The sequence below is a fragment of the Lepisma saccharinum genome, chromosome 18 (genome assembly GCF_977018435.1).
Source record: "Lepisma saccharinum chromosome 18, izLepSacc3.1, whole genome shotgun sequence".
Classification (NCBI taxonomy): Eukaryota; Metazoa; Arthropoda; class Insecta; order Zygentoma; family Lepismatidae; genus Lepisma; species Lepisma saccharinum.
In genome coordinates, this window is record NC_139246.1 from 18,861,264 (window position 1) to 18,878,000 (window position 16,737).

Consider the following 16,737-nt stretch of genomic DNA (forward strand, 5'->3'; position numbering starts at 1 on the left):
AAGACGCTCGGGAGAAAGTTGTACTTCGCGTAGCAGAAAATTAGGCTTATGCATCTCTCGGTGTAAACGGTCTAAACTGTTTAATTTTTACTTTGTCTTAAGTTATATACACACGTGCGTTAGTCTAATAAATTATAATTAGAACATATCCCAGTTTTTCATTTAAACTGAAATACGAGTTAAAATACCAGAATCGCATGTGAACAAACACGTGCACCTCAACGGACTTCACAGATGGACAAAAGGGGAAGGAACCACGTATCTCTGCCCGAACCTTGGGATATTACCATCATCTTCTGCTGAGCTAGCAAGGTAAGCTGCACCAGTGTCCCCATGTCGTTGGTGACTAGTGCAGCGCTACGAGGACAGTAGCAAACTTTACCCAGTAAAGTAGCTACCTTGAAAATAGTACAAAAAGTATGGTTCAGAGGGAGGAGGGAGATATTTATACAGTTGTAAATTCAGAACCTCAAGTATACTATGACTACTATACATAAATGAAAACACTTGGAATTATTGTTATTTTATAAACACGAAATGAAATAAACAGTTTCTTTGGACAGCACTTTTATATTATAAATAACACAAAACTGGAATCAGACTGTACATGTGTGTGTATTTGTGTGTGTATATATATAATATATATATCTATGTAAAAGGATCTAGCCTGGAAAAGAAAAGTGTTTTCACAAATGTGTGCATTTTCAGTGCTGTAATGAATTGACAATTCTTTTTGTTAAAAGTTGAAAATATTTTTTTTTTCAGTGATCTGAAAATGGGGCTCACAGGACATTCACACTGACAATGGGTAAATGCTCTCCTCGTTTTGTTTTTTTACAAAAATCTTTTAAAAAAAATTACAACGAAACCCTACAAAAGAAATAACATGTCCAAATAAGTTATCTGCACTGGATACACCCTCTGTCAAAGTCCACAATGAAAAAAGGAGGGAGAAACACTTCTTACCAGTTCTTTTCAAATCTAAAAAAAACATATTTTGAAATGCAAGGTGATAAAGAAAAACCAGACAACAGCAATCTCACTTCACTAGCCTTCACCAATCACTACAGTATATACTAACTGCTTGAAATACTGAAAAAATTATGCTTGAAATGCAAGGTTTTCCCCTTTTAACACTTATTGTAGTTTAACTTGTACTCTGTTCACACCTGGTATGAAAGCAAATTGTTTACATCAAATACTTGTGATTCATGCTAAAAAAAAAAATGCTTTTCGTTACCATTCTTGTACTTGGAACACTGAATATTAACTATTATAGTTACAATATACCACAAATTAATAATCTTTCTTCCTTTGCATCAATGCCAAGTTAAAACAATGTAATGCCTGCCAAATTTAGATATTAACATCTAAATACAGGAGACACTTACATAAAATCCTACATGATTTTGTGCAAGGGAAGGAAAAAACAAATGAACGTTGTGAAACACTACCTACAAAAATTACTACAGGGTAAGTCTGTCAAGAATGCTCCTCAGTTTACATGTTCAATATGCAAAAACAACTTGCATACTACCTATGTAATATGCTGATTAAGTATGATTGCTATTCTGCTACTTCTTGCGCAGTTTTTCTCCCATTCTACTACCATTTTATTACTCCCAGCAAAATAAAACACAAGCCTGATTTGAAGATGGTCCTCATAATTATGTAAAACAAATATGATAATGTTAATCCTGCAACGAAAACAAATCGAATCAAACACTAAACATGCGTATGTATATGTATGTAAAAAAAAAGAAAATCCAGTACAGCTTATGTTACACATTTTTTTCCACATTGTTCACATACAGCACCATGATGACTGGAAAGTTTGAAGTCCATTTTTATTAATTTTTTTAACGCCTTTTTGTTGCCACACGAGCAAATAACACTACATAAAATACACATGAATCCCAATACTGCTTCTGATTTAACACTTTGGCTCTGCCTGGTCATGACAATCCAATTCGTATACACTTATAAGTGTTCACTGTGGATTGAATTCAGCTCTTCCCTCGCACTAACACAGTACTTTCATCACCACTAAGTTCACAAAACTTGATGATATAAGAAGGCTTCAACTACTTCCTCTCACAATGAATTTAGTTATCTCCTTCCTGCACTTCACACTTGGTCCATGCAACCTGTAACAAAAGTTTACTTTTTTAATTTTCTTATTTCAAGTCATGATTCTACCTCTTTAGGTTAGGATTGGGCATTTCTTTGTTGTGGTTTACTTAATTATATATTTAACGTTGCGCAGATGGAAGGGAATAGGTCTAATTGCCAGGTGTAACCCCTCTCGGGAAGATTGCATTAACTGTCTTCCAGCACCACACGTCAGCAATGAATGTCATTTTTTTCAAAACCATACATGATATTTCAGTTTTGCCTATTTTCTTCATTTGTACACATATGAAGGTATGGCACACTCAAATTACAAAACAATATATCTATTGTTAGCATCATTAACAAGAGGAGTTTGAAAAAAATGCCTTGTTTCCCTCACCACATTATTGTTGATTTGTATACATATGAAGATATGATACTTGAATTGCTTTGTAATTGCACTACACTGAACTAATTTTAATTCAACTCCAAGGACACATGAAAAAATTCAAATTAAACAAAAAAAAATGTAACATTAAAGATGACTTAAAGGGGAACAAAATTCTGTTTGAATTACAGAGTAATTTGAATTATTCAAATTCAAAAGAAGTTCTTTTTGTCTCCCTCCGAGTATCATGGGATAGATCTTATAAAATAGGCTGTAACTCCCCCAACCAATGCTTTCTGCTCATATATCACTTTTACATGAAATAATGAAAACAAAATAACATTTTAACAATGTACGACAATTATGGGTCCTTTTTTTTATTATTGGGGGATGGGCATTGCATTACATATCCTCAGAGTGGTCCTCTGACGTGCTTCCCTCCAAATTTGGTCCATCCAGCATTCATAGCATGCTAGAAGCGAAATTCCAGATTTTTTCTGTAAGCTGGAAACACTGCCACTCTTATACACAGATATTATTTTCCTAAGAAGTATCAGCCTATTTTCACAATTATGGTTTACATACAGTTCTAGTATTTTATGACCTCTGTCACTAACAAGGAATATTTCATTAATTAGTGAAAATATTCCTGCAAATCATGGATCGAATTTCCCAAATACGAATCATGGATTTAGTTACTTATGAGGGAAAAAAATCTAGTCAACAACAAGATGGTCATCTATATCTGTCTATATACAATAACATACAACAAGTAAGAGAATGTTTTATGCAACCCTTGGCATAAAAAGACTAAGTGGAAAATCACAATTCAATATTGTACAGTGCATCCTCAGAAATATAAAAATCTATTTCCCTGACCAAGTGCATCAAAAATCAATCCCTAACCTCACACAAATACCTTTGAGTTTTTCAACAAATGTGCCACCATATATAATTGTGATTTTTTTTTATTTATTTAAAAAAGAAAACTCTCTAAGTCAATAGGGTTTTTATTGATGGAGTGATCAAGCAGATGATTAAATTTATCATTATTTTTAACCCACCATCTCACACCTTTTTCATGTTATACTCAAACCAACAAATAGTTTCTAGAATAGTACACACTGACTATTGGACTGATGTACTATATTTATAGTAATATTGTTTGACTTTTCTATAAATAAGTTTAGAGTAGGAATAATATACAATACTGCTTTCACTTCAGCACAAATTATTCCACAGTCATAGTAGCAAGATTAGACAGCCAAGATTACTCAGTCCAAAATACTTCATGGCATATACTGTTAAAGAACACTATCATAAAATTTACACACACATTTGCTCTTCAAATGTGATATCTTCACCAGCAATGTTGCCTCATGCAACTCAAGTTCCTCCTTACTTTTCTACCGTTTTTGTTCTAATTCTTGTAACCTAACTTAAATCAACTGGTAGAAAATAAGTGGTTTCATTAGTAGAAAGGGGGGAGGTTATTGGCTGTCTCCAATATCAAGTGCAAGTGTGCTGAATGATGAAGATAACACTCCCAGGTGGCAGGTTAAAACTGACTGCATTTTTGCTAATTGATTTAAATTTCCCTGAATTTAGTCTTTTTCCTAACCAATATTCATTTCCCAGACTTTTCACGTTGGGGACACCCTGTTGTAATATTTCAGATGTACCAACCTCAATCTTAATTCTGATTGGTCCAAATAGATGTCTCAGAATGTTTCTTCATCTGTTTTCTCTGAATCTGTCGACAATGCGTCAACAATAGGCCGCACACAGCTATTTGGTATTAGTGTACCTGGAAAGAATAGTACTAGTTTAACACAACTATCTAAAACACACATAAAAAGCTTACAATGACTTCCAACAAATATTTATTTATTTATCCCAAGTTTCAGATACAGCACTTGAAAGGCCATTTTACACTGAAAACTAATAAATCAACAAGAACAAGTCAAGATGGTTTTAGGTAAAAACAAAAAAAAAAAGTATATGATAAGACAAACAGGAAACAAACTAAATATTTACATATTCATTCTTAGAGAAGATCGGAAAATACTTTCAGGGGCAAAAATGTTGATGTTTGTGGGTAGTTTGTTATAGAACTGGGGCAGCCTGTGAAACAGAGAGCGCTGTATAAGGGAAAGCCTAGTGGTAGAGTTGTGGAACAATTCGGGTCGATCGAGAGGGAACTTTGAAATTGAATTCTGTAAGTAGAAATTCTGATCTTAGTTTTCCATTGATGATTTTATAGAAGAATTTCATATCGGCCATATCGCGTCGAGTCTTCAGGAACTGAATGTTCAAAGTAGTCAGGATGTCAGGTTTCTGAAGATGCAGCAGAGAAGGAATTCTATAACGAACAATGGCGGTAAAGAAGCTGAGGATGGAATCCATGCTGGAAAGATTAGTATTGGAAGCCATGGTCCAGACTGGAGAGCAGTATTCAAGAATCGGAGAAATGAATTACTTGAAAAATAGGCTAAGAGAAGTTGGAGTATCAATTTCAGTGAATCTGTAGAGGAGGCCTAAGAGGCGCATTGCAATTTTAGTTGAAGCTGTGATGTGTTCTTTAAAATTCAGTAAAATGCAGCTGTAACCAGTTTAACAAAAATTCTTAAAAAACACATCTGAAATACCTGAATACAATAATCTGTATGTAGTTTATTGACATTGAGAATCTTCGAGTTTACATCCACTTTATGCAAGGTTCCGTATTAATGAAATTGCAGCAGCCTATTGGTAGAGGCACGTATATTTCGTTTTTGACAAAAACACAAAATTTGAAATAACACATTGTAATGTTAATATTTCAGGTTTCTGAAAGGTGTGAGGTGCATTTTTGTACCATTTTGTCACATAATAATGCGAAATGAACTGCAAATTGCGAAATAGACTCTTAAACATGAAATTTAGAGTTTATTTACCGACATGACACTTTCTGAAGTCAGAATTATCCTGCGAGTTATGCAATTCATGGAAAATTGATTAATTCTGCTGTAAATATTTGAGAAGCAATATTCTGGTAACGATATAAATGTGCTATTATTAGAAGGGATATGTTTATTTTGAGTAGTAAGTGCAGTTTTTAAATCAAATTTGGGATTACATTCACATTTTTAAAACCAAAATGTCATTTTATATACAGCTTTTTCACTGCTATAACAGCAAAATTTTAATTTATTTACAGCTTTTGAACCTGAAATTGGAAGTTTTTGTACCGAAATTTTGCTTTTTTATTTACCAGAAATATGTGCCTCTACCTATTGGTGTTTTCAGTTTCATCTTGTGTGAAGGATTTGCAACACTGCCAGGTGACACTTTTGCCAAATCTAATTACATAAATTATACAAAAAGTTATTAATTCTGCACCAATGTAGGGTGGCAAAAGTGAATTTCATAACCAAATGATAGCTGTTTGTGTATTTCAATTATCTGTTATGTAATGTAGCGAACATTTTAAAGGTAAACTCTGTTGCACTGAAATGTAAATTTAGAATGCAAGTTTTATTTGTTAGAATGTTTAAGCATCGCATTGGTATCTATATCGGCTAAGCCATAGTTAAAACATGTTTTAACTTGAAAATACATCTTCTTTATGTATCCAAAGTATGTATTGGGACATTGGTCACAGTCAATGTTATGATGGTGATGCCCAGGGAACGGATTTATATGTAGTAAAAATGTGCTATATATGTAAATACATATTTAGTTATTTTCCCCAAAATATGGAGTTAAGTATGGACTTAAAATTGGAAAAAAATTACCTTCTTAGTAATACAAGACACTACACGAGTTACATAAAATACAATAAACTTACATTGAAATTAATTGTAAAACACAAAATGTGTTTACATTTTCTGTTTCCAAAACAATGAATAACTAAATTTTGTTAAATACGGAGAAACTAGTACTCACTTTTATCCGCGAAGCTGTTTTTTCTTCTTTTTCGATTAATTTCAGTGGCCACTGCCACCATCCTCGTTGGAACTTGCTGCGCTGTTGCTGCAAGCAAGCAACAGCCAAGCTGTTTTTTCTTCTTTTTCGATTAATTTCAGTGGCCACTGCCACCATCCTCGTTGGAACTTGCTGCGCTGTTGCTGCAAGCAAGCAACAGCCAAGTAACAGCGCAGCAAGTTCCAACGAGGATGGTGGCAGTGGCCACTGAAATTAATCGAAAAAGAAGAAAAAACAGCTTCGCGGATAAAAGTGAGTACTAGTTTCTCCGTATTTATATACTACCGCGTCTCTCTTTTCCCAATCATGAATAAATTTTGTTGTAAGTGTTCGAACGTGAATTTCCTTCTGTTGTTTCTTAAGATGGATTTATATTGACTAAAACTGCATTCAATATCGCAAGAAGTAATGGGAGTGTATTTCAAATTTGTCATTATTTCCAAGAAATTCTCCCAATTATTGCACGAATATGGAATATACATATGTTGATAAATGTTCTGAAATATCGAAACAATATGTAAAAATAACTTAAAATATGAGCCAAGACCTAGAATATGTACAAATATGGAAAATAAAAGCTGATTTTTTTCGAGTCTACGTGCCATAATGCGCAAATATAATACAAAATATAACTGATTTCAGCTTCATACATAAATATGTATTTACACATAAATACGTTCCCTGGTGATGACACATGGTGTGATACAGAATCTTTATTATTATTATTATTATTATTATTATTATTATATATCTGGCCAACAGCTAATTTCCCAACTTCTGGGTTTCATATCAAGTCATGCAAAAGATGTCAATTTCACTTACCTACAATCTTGGTTGCATCCTCGGTTTTTAGTCTCACCACCTGCATTTTGGAATTCTGCCCTGTTGTTTGAGCCAGCACTCCCTCCACACGTGTCCACACACTCAGAACAGATCCAGAAAGCACGTTGTAAGTCCTACGGCGCAGCCCAACTTCACAGTCTAAGCCTGCTGAAACGTTTTTGCAGTTTCCACGCCTGAAATGTAGAGATTTAAATTTTCAATTATCATTATTGACAGCAGGACAAACATGAAATTGGACCACAAACCATAATGTGTAATAACTTATTATGATTATTCCAGTCTAAAACTTATTATAAGTCTATTTTATGCTAAGATATGTTAATCGGGCATGGAACAACAGTTTAAAGTGCAAACTGACCCACTGCACAGATACCTAAACCAGAAATGCAACCCTTTGATTACAAGACTAAATAATGATTCACTACACTTATAAGGGATTCCTGAAGGTCCATGAAGTATTTGAAGCAAGGAGGATGTAAAAAGAACAATTTTGGTAAATAAAATTAGTTTCGCCATGTATGTATGTAACAAATAAATATGAAACATTTGCATGTAGAAATTGGAGTGAAAAATGCAGGCTCAACCGGAACTTGAACCTGGATCTTTGGCATACTGGGCCATTGCTCTACCAAATGAGCTACCGAGGCGGCGCTGGTTTCGTCTGGTTTTTTGCTCTTGCTGTTTTACCTGCATGGAATTGTCTCTGTCAGTGCAAATGCAACGGGATCTGTTGCATTTGGAACACTTTTGACGTCAACTCCCAGCTTTGAGTTGAAAATTACTTTACTATTTTGGACACAGGGTCTGTATTTTAAATTTACAATGAAATATCACTTCGTTCCCCGAAAAACAAAATTGAGGTTCTACTGTAATCAATACTTAAGATCTAAAATCAAGATAAGCATCAAATATCCAGATATCAGATTTGGTAATTCATATGCAGTGAAACCCCGATATTACGTTCCCGCATTATATGTTTTCCTGCTTAATACGTTCATCCAGTCAGGCCCCGGCAAAAGGCCATGTTAAATAATAGGACGTTCACTTCGATTTTATGTTTGCTGTAACTCCCGTTTCCAGCTTTATACGTTTTCCGAGCCGCGGCGATGTCTTAAAATTTGGCAGAAAACTGTTCTGTTGACTGCGCGACTTCTCCCTCCTATTTCTTGCTTTTGCAGCTGTTTCATTCACGACACAACCTTGAACTTCCAGATGTTTCGTGCGAGAGGAGGGAGCGAAGAGGCATCATCAGTGGAAGGCATCAGCGAGGGGGGAGGGGGGAGGCAGGGTACAACTTGCATTTGTCACACCTCCCTTGAGGGACAGGAAGGGAAAATGGCACTTTTTTGCATTCCCCATGGAGATGAAATGTGCTGATCCTTCTGCCGCAGGTTCAGACAACAAGCGCACTGTTGCCAAACCGATTCTCTGTAAGTTCTGCCTTCCCTAAAGTTTGGACACAATGTGTTTGACTGAGGTGTCTTTGTTCGCCCTTCTCCTCCACTAAAACGCAAGTGGAAAATTGACGAGACTCGATCACCATTCGCTTCTTTGCCCACACATTTACTGAATCCTTCCTAGTTGACGGGAACGTAAAAAAGACGGGGGACTTTGCATGGTGCAAAGTGCTTGGGAAACTTTATCTTCACCTTTTTCTCATTTGCAGGGGGGGGGGCGTTTGCTTTCTCATGCACCACTAGTAGTGTTGGGCAATATATATCGTCGAGATGATATATCGTGATATTGAAAAAATATCGTCCAGGCGATATCAACTAGACTATATATTGTCACGATATTTTGGAGATATATATCGTGTCTGCGATATATCATCATGATGTTTGGCGATTTAAACCTTGTCAGCGATATATCATCATATTTGGTGATATATCGTCACGATATTTGGCGATATATATCGTGATATCAAATTTCCAATATTGTCCATCCCAAATCACTAGCCTTGTAACTACTGAAAACTGCCAAGCATTTCTGCCTTGATTTTCTTGCTCATGTGGAAGTGAGCACCCTTGCATGAGACATCTTAACCAATTAACATAAAGGCGAAAAGACTTTCCTCTGGCATCTAAAATTACGCAGTTGCTCTTCAACCTGAATACGCGCATTCAACGAACATAGCATACTGCAAGTGAAAAATAAAAGATGCCCATCTTCCCCCACATGAGCTCATTACTCCGGCACTGTGCAGAGCTATGCAGTAATTGAAGGATTCAGCCCCTTTATCATTCTTAAATGCCCCGCACCAGAAATCTTGCTCATATCATGTTCGAAGCTTTGACATGACAACATGGGAGAGTTTCAAGCAGTGATCCTTCTCCCCTCCCCTCCTTTCTTTCTGCAACTTGGCCGAGAATAAGCACACCCACCACCTGTTTGTCGGGTCTCCCCCTTCCCCTCCCTTCCAATACAAACTGGTGGGAGGGGTGTCTGCGAACAACCGGCAGCTGGCGCCAAATGTTTCGTCAGAGGTATGACTCATCCACTCTGAAGGGAAGAAAACAGCATTGTTTTGAATCTCCTCTCTGAAGGTTGTTTTGTTTTGACGATTAGGAAACACGAGTATGACACAAAGCGAGGAGTTAGAAAAAGAAAAGCTATTTTTATTTATTTTGTTCTGCCTTCCGATATACACCTTGAACACACAGAGCAGTGCAGGAAGGAAATGCACATGATGCTAAGAATAATATAATCGCCGCTTTTCTTTGGAACCATTCACGTACTGATAATAAATCACGCATTATTAAACGTTGCCGGGAAAAAAAAAAACAGTGTTATTTACGTTTCCACTATTAGTGGAAGGGGTGTTTGCCCTCCGCAAGACTTCCTAATCCAATAATACATCGTCAATTAACATGGATGTAAATAACAATCAGTGGCGTGCCCAAAGAGGGGTGATGGGGGTCATAAGTCAGTATTTCTAAAAAAAAAAAAAAAAAAAGAAGAAATGTCAAAGCCAGGAAAAGATGGCAAAGTGAGGGCCGAGTATTATAAAAAGTATACATAACCTCAGTCCCCCTTCCGAAAATCCTGCACGTGTCACTGATAATTTATTGTGACGTCTAAAAATGCTTAAGTGTGACAAAGCTGGTTTTGTTCACTTCATTCTGTTGTGCTGATCGGGACTGGATACATATGCAGCTCAAAGTGGAATTTGAACCATTCTGCACATCTTCAGGACACTTTGATTACAGTATATAAAGATGCTTGGCGTCCAGCTATAAATGAACACCCCCCCCCCCCTTTCCAATTACCCAGCTAAAAATAGCAACTAATTTCCAATTTACAGAGTAAACTGAGATCTCATAGGTTCAGATGCATAAACTGAACCTAATAGGTGGCAGTTAGAAGCAGTCATCCACCGTTCCTACCTTCAAAAGTGGATCCCGTTAATACGTAATTGACTTTCACAGCATGTCTTGCTTTTGTCCTTAGCCATTCATTGTCATACTTATTTCCCGTTGTTAAATAATTTTTGACACAATATACCCCTAAAAAGTCGATTTTGTAGTCCTTTCTTACCGACACTTGAGTTTCACTCCTCCCTTATGTTTTCCCGCCCCTGAAAAACGTAAAAATGGGGTTTGACTAACATATATCACTAAAACTGTGAATGATTTTTCAAGCCTCTTACAATGATTTCCCCAAACTTACCATTCTATGAATGTTTTCCTCTCTTTACCCATGTAGCATGTAAAATTCGCATAACAAACTATTTGAATTTCTAGTTATGATCAAAATTTACAGAAAAAAAATAATTAACTTACCAGTAAGCATGAGAACAAGTGGAAGATGAAGATTGATACTGTTCAGTCCAGTGGGTTTCGGCTTCTTCAAGTTTAACTTTTTTGTACTTTTTCTTCAGCTCTGCAAAACTCTCCTGCCGTAACTGCAAGCAAACAATCAATTGTCACTTCAAACTAATGCAAATAAGTCAAATAAGAAAAGAAAAAAAGGTACCCTGAGTTAAACCAAATACACAATTAGAAACATACAGGAAGAGGTAATATTGCTTTTCAAGTGTTTAGCATGAAATGGGAGATTGTTTTCTATGGAAGAAATGGTAGAAGATTTTCCCACTGAATCTCAATCTCCACTGTGTCTGATTTGGATTCTGCAAAATATTATTTTTCATATTAAGGCCAAGTCCATAATATTTTTTTAATTTAAATTTATTCTGAATAGTTAACCCAAAAAAAATAGTATTTGAAAAAATAAATATTTCTTGCCACACCCAGTTCCAAATTTTGCATACCTTTGGGTAGCTACTCAATGTTTGAGAAAAAATAGGCACTATAATGTTAATTTTCAGTCATTTCAGAACTGCACTGCCTTAAATTTTGCAATGAAATGAAACAAAATTATCTGCACAATAAACTCTTCAGCATGGCATTTGCATTATATTTGTCAACACAAAACTTTCGTAAGTCTATATTATCCTGTGACATATGCAACATCTCAGAATCCTGATTGTATCTACAGCTAAAATTGTCATGAGACATCCTAATTAAAAGGAATGAAACTTATCATATTCCACTGCAAGGGTGAAAATGTTTATTTTGTGTAAGAAGTGTCAAGTTTCCAAATCAATTTCAGACTTTAAATCTTTGCAATTGTCCGAGTGGCCAGACACTTTCACCTTAAGATTAATATTACTAAGAACTTTTGTTCCTTCTATCGGCGAAATTCTTTAATTTTCTCAACCTCTCGGCACTGTCTTGTTAAAATATTGTTGGAGATTATCTTCTGTTACAGATATTACATATTAATGTATTCTTGGCTCTTGAAAATATGACTAAATGTTGAGCAAATTAAGAATTTCAGCCACGAACAAAATTAAAGTTCTTATTAATGTTAATTTCTCTCCAAAATCAAATCCAAGAATTCATTCACCTTGATATTTGAACCCAAAATTCAATCTGTATAAATTTGATTTTCTTTTTTTACCACAAATTAGGGCTAGGACTATGACCAATACCTGAATGTTGTAGCAATGCAAAGTTTTTCCATATTTATGTTAATACAGAACTTTTTTTTAACCTACAAGTTAAATTTTAGATAAACAAAATTTTAATGGAAACTGTACATTTCTAGCTACTGCAAGATATGCAGATTCCTATACTTCTGATTAACTCAAACTGAAACTTTCCAATGATGGTACATCTATATCAGTTAAGCACTACAGGTAACGTGTGTACTTATAGAATATATCACCGGGAATAAAATTTTGAGCTTTTTTTTTTTCTGTGACACAAAAATGGATTTCCACTTACTTGAAGTCCTGTATTTGGCCTATAAACAGTGAACATCTGCTCCTTCTTTTCGCTGTCACCTTTCTTTCCTTTGGCATTGCTTTCCAATATGGCCAGAATTGCATTCTGCTTGTTATTCCTCACCTGCAGAAAAAGACACATGGATTAGTAGAAACTAGGGATGGGCCGATATGAAATTTTGGCCGATACCGATAAAGTACCGGTATAAAATTTACTGATACCGATAACCGATATTCTACCGATCCGATATAAAATTAGAAATGGTCCTTGAAGAACCTGAAATGTTCATTGATCTCCTTAATAAATGTATGTTTTGAGGTGACTGCAATGCAAAAGAAGCTAAATATTTAGACATTTACTTTTTAGAAAGAAGAGCATAGAAGCTTTACGCTGCATTGGTTAGCATTATCAAGGACTAAATAGGGAAAGAAAGGTCCTGCTGTATAAAAGGTACAAATACCATATCCAACTAAATAGCAACAATGTATTAGTATGGTTATAGATCTTTGCAACTGATAAAAACATTCTATCTAGCACATCGTTTCTCAATCTATGGGGCACGGCCCACTGCTGGATTTCAAGGTGTCATTTGGTGGGTTGCGAAGTAAAGCTCGAAAATGTACTTACTGTGTCTTAAAAACTTATTATATTTAAATTACTAAGATATATATTGTATTAACAATTTAAATTCATCCCATGTTGTACGTAATTTGAACTCCACATTTTTCTTATTCGCACTGCACCATTCCTTATACCGGCATGTCTCTGATGTTTAACTCAAGGGAATATAATATCTGTTATTTTCGTTTCAGTCGCAGCAATAAGTTTTCAATTATCTGTGTGTCACATGCATGCCGACTTAAGGTATCACTTGGCATTTGTCGAGGGGTTTGTCATTATTTCACATTGCTACTGAGACTGCTTGAATTACAAAATGAACCCCACAAAGTATGTTTTGAATTTCAGCATATGTGTTTAGTTAGATGTCAGACTCGAATAAATTAGTATTTTAAAATTACATATTTACTTTTCCAGAATGAAGTATCTGTAATTTGTTTAAATAAGCGTAAAAGAGGGCTTCTTAAAGAACTCAACGTTAGCACAAATATGACTATAAACTGGATGCACACCCCTATAAGTAATGCTGCCATGCTTATGGGTCCCATGAAGTGTAATATCCTTCAAGGTGGGTCCCAGACTAAAAAAGGTTGAGAACCACTTATCTAGCAGTATCTTGACCCTGCTGACAATGTGTCGCCCAATGGCCGACCTTGGCCCTCAAAGTGCTGTTGCAACACGAAGTGTCTAATGAGTGGTGTTACAAGATATTTGAATACATATAAAGGGACAAACCTACATCATTATCCAAGAGATAAACATCACGTCTCCTCATATCACCAAAAAACTTAAAACATGAATACTTTAAATGCGAAATACCTGATAGGAAAGGTAAAAGCCTTCGTCATCACCAACAAGCTCTTCTGACTTATCTTTTGCTTCTTGCCAGCTCATCCCTCTCTCGACATGTACAATGTGGAGTTCCGTCACTGCCTTTCCTGTAGCATGCTTTCTTAGGAATGTGTACAACTTCACACGACGAACATTTTCTCCTGCGGTGCCCAAGTCTACAAAGAAGAAAAATCATTGAAAATCAAACCTTACTTGTATATCACTCAGTATAAATTAATATATTTATTCTAAGGATAATGTTAAATCCGTAAATTTCACAATTCTCAAATTTCCAGAACTAGAAAAAAACCTGGATTATTTGCATGGGTTAGCCACTATCGCTTTGTCCCCACATCTCTAGCCAGTATCTGCAGGCCCTGAGAACAATGCATAAACATTGTAAAAAATGAATAATATATTGCCACAACCGTGCCAACCCTAACACAATAATAATTCTATTCAACTAATTTTGCTTTACTCACTTTATTTGCGAAACTGATTTTTCTTCTTTGTTCTATTAATTTCAGTGGCCACTGCCACCATCCTTGTTGGAACTAGCTGTACTGTTGTTCAGAGAGTTCCAACGAGGATGGTGACAGTAGCCACTGAAATTAATAGAACAAAGAAGGAAAAAGAGTTTCGCGGATAAAGTGAGTACTAGTTTCTCCATATTTATATACTACCACGTCTCTTTTCCCAATTATGAATAACGAACTATTTTTCATGAAAATGTATTTACAAATTTGCGTAACAGTTTATTTTATTAGATTAATTTTGGTAACCATGGTCACCACCTACCTCAGAACTCAAAGATGCCATTGAAAAAAAACTTCTTCAATGGCATCAACTGGACATTGCTTTAAGATTACAAGCTATTCATACTATGGGAATGAGAGAGGTGGTAATAGATAGGGGCATGCATATTTCGTTTTTGACAAAAAAACGAAATTTGAAAAAACACATTGTAGTGTTAATTTTCCATGTTTTTGAATGGTGTGAGATGCATTTTGTGACCATGTTTTGTCACGAAATAATGCGAAATGAACTGCAAAAAGCTAAATTAACTCTTAAACACGAAATTCAGGGTTTATTCACAGACGCGACACCTTCTGAGGTCTGAATTATCCTGAGAGTTATGCAATTCCCGGAAAATTTATTAATTCTGCTGTTAATATTGAAGAAGCAAAAATGGACTCTCTTACACAGAAAAAAACTTAATACTCTGATAACTACATAAATGTGCTATTAGAAGTGAAATGTTAGTTCTGTGGAATAAGTGTTGTATTAAAATCAAATTTAGGATTATATTCACAATTTTAAAACCAAAATGTAATTTTATATAGCACTTTTGACGTGATTATTCACCGCTATAACACCGATATTTTATTTTATTTACCGCTTTTGAACCCGAAATTGACTCAGTTTTTGTACTGAAACTTTGCTTTTTTATTTGCCAAAAATATGTGCCTCTAGTAATAGATAATTAAGGTACTCACGTTTTAACAAACGAGCGTCAGTTGGACATAAAATTCCTAAAAGCTTGCAAACAGTGCGATGTTTTCTTAAAGTTTATCCAGTGGAAATTGCATGTGAACAACTATAAAATTAAAAATGTGATCCATAATGCACAAAAACGTGCTCTATCAGCCGTTATACCTGACAAACATACAGAAATTCGCCAACTATCACACACATTTGAACAACAAAGGAACAGGCTAAAATCCGTACTACCACCCGCAAGGTGGGAACATGCAAACAGAAAATATTAAGTACATGCTACAAACTGTGCAAAAATAAAAAATCAGTGCTCTCAGCAACAAACTCCACTTCCTAGGAGGAAAGTGCGACCAACCCAGATGGCGGACAAAGCAAAAACATCGTTAATCTAACCAATCTCAACATCCGCAACAGTTTCAAGGATCTCCTCACCTTCGGCGACAAATTTAATGTGCATAAAAAAAAAAAAAAACACCCTCGACCTTATATGTTCAGCCGAAAAAGCAGCCTGTTTCCCTCCCAAACATCAGGATTCTGACAGCGTTCGAACAAGAACAGCCGGTATTTTGCAACAAGTGACCACCAATAGCAAAACAAGAAAACCCAACCCAGTGCATCAGAAAATTAAGTCTGTTCTATCAGATTTTAGCAAGTGGCTTAACGCTAATGATTGCTGGTGCCTAAAATCGGACAAAACAAAGCAATTTGTAATAATGCAAAAGGGCGACTACACAAAAAAAAGTGATGGAAAAACTAAACAGTGACTCCTACAGTACCATCGCAAAGGACCCCACAGACAGATACAGCAAAATAGTGAAACGTGCAGTGAAAAGCATGTGCCTCATAATAGCTGGCTTCAACCACCCTACCATATATCTTTCCAACTGGCTCAAAAATAAAATATCTCAATTCAACCACAAGCTCTCATATGTATTTTGCAACGGTGCCGATGCCAAAAACCTGATAACATCCATAGTGCAAGCAGATAGTGCTAAAAATACCCATAAACCTAGCCCTAACATCAGTTGAAAGGTGGCTAAACATAAACAAAGGCCCTGCACTGGAAGTAGCCGAAACTGCCAATTTGCTAGAAGTGTGCTTAAGACACAATTATCAATTTTGTGACATTTTTCCTGCGCGATTTATACTAAGGAAGTATTACGTCATATTTCGCGTAGGAAAGCCCTCACATTTCCT

General features: G+C 35.6%; 1 protein-coding gene across 1 annotated transcript in view; it reads right to left on the reverse strand.

The window, feature by feature from the left end:
* Positions 1–1,732: 1,732 nt before the first annotated feature.
* sno (Protein strawberry notch) overlaps positions 1,733–16,737 on the reverse strand; it is a 97,712-nt gene continuing 82,707 nt past the window's right edge. Inside the window, exons 23-28 of the mRNA XM_083140255.1 lie at positions 14,032–14,219; positions 12,595–12,717; positions 11,089–11,210; positions 7,289–7,482; positions 4,187–4,307; positions 1,733–2,147 (exon numbers count right to left, since the gene is read on the reverse strand). Coding sequence (XP_082996381.1) covers positions 4,222–4,307; positions 7,289–7,482; positions 11,089–11,210; positions 12,595–12,717; positions 14,032–14,219 — 713 coding nt within the window. The 3' untranslated portion in view covers positions 1,733–2,147; positions 4,187–4,221. The remainder of the gene's footprint in view (positions 2,148–4,186; positions 4,308–7,288; positions 7,483–11,088; positions 11,211–12,594; positions 12,718–14,031; positions 14,220–16,737) is intronic.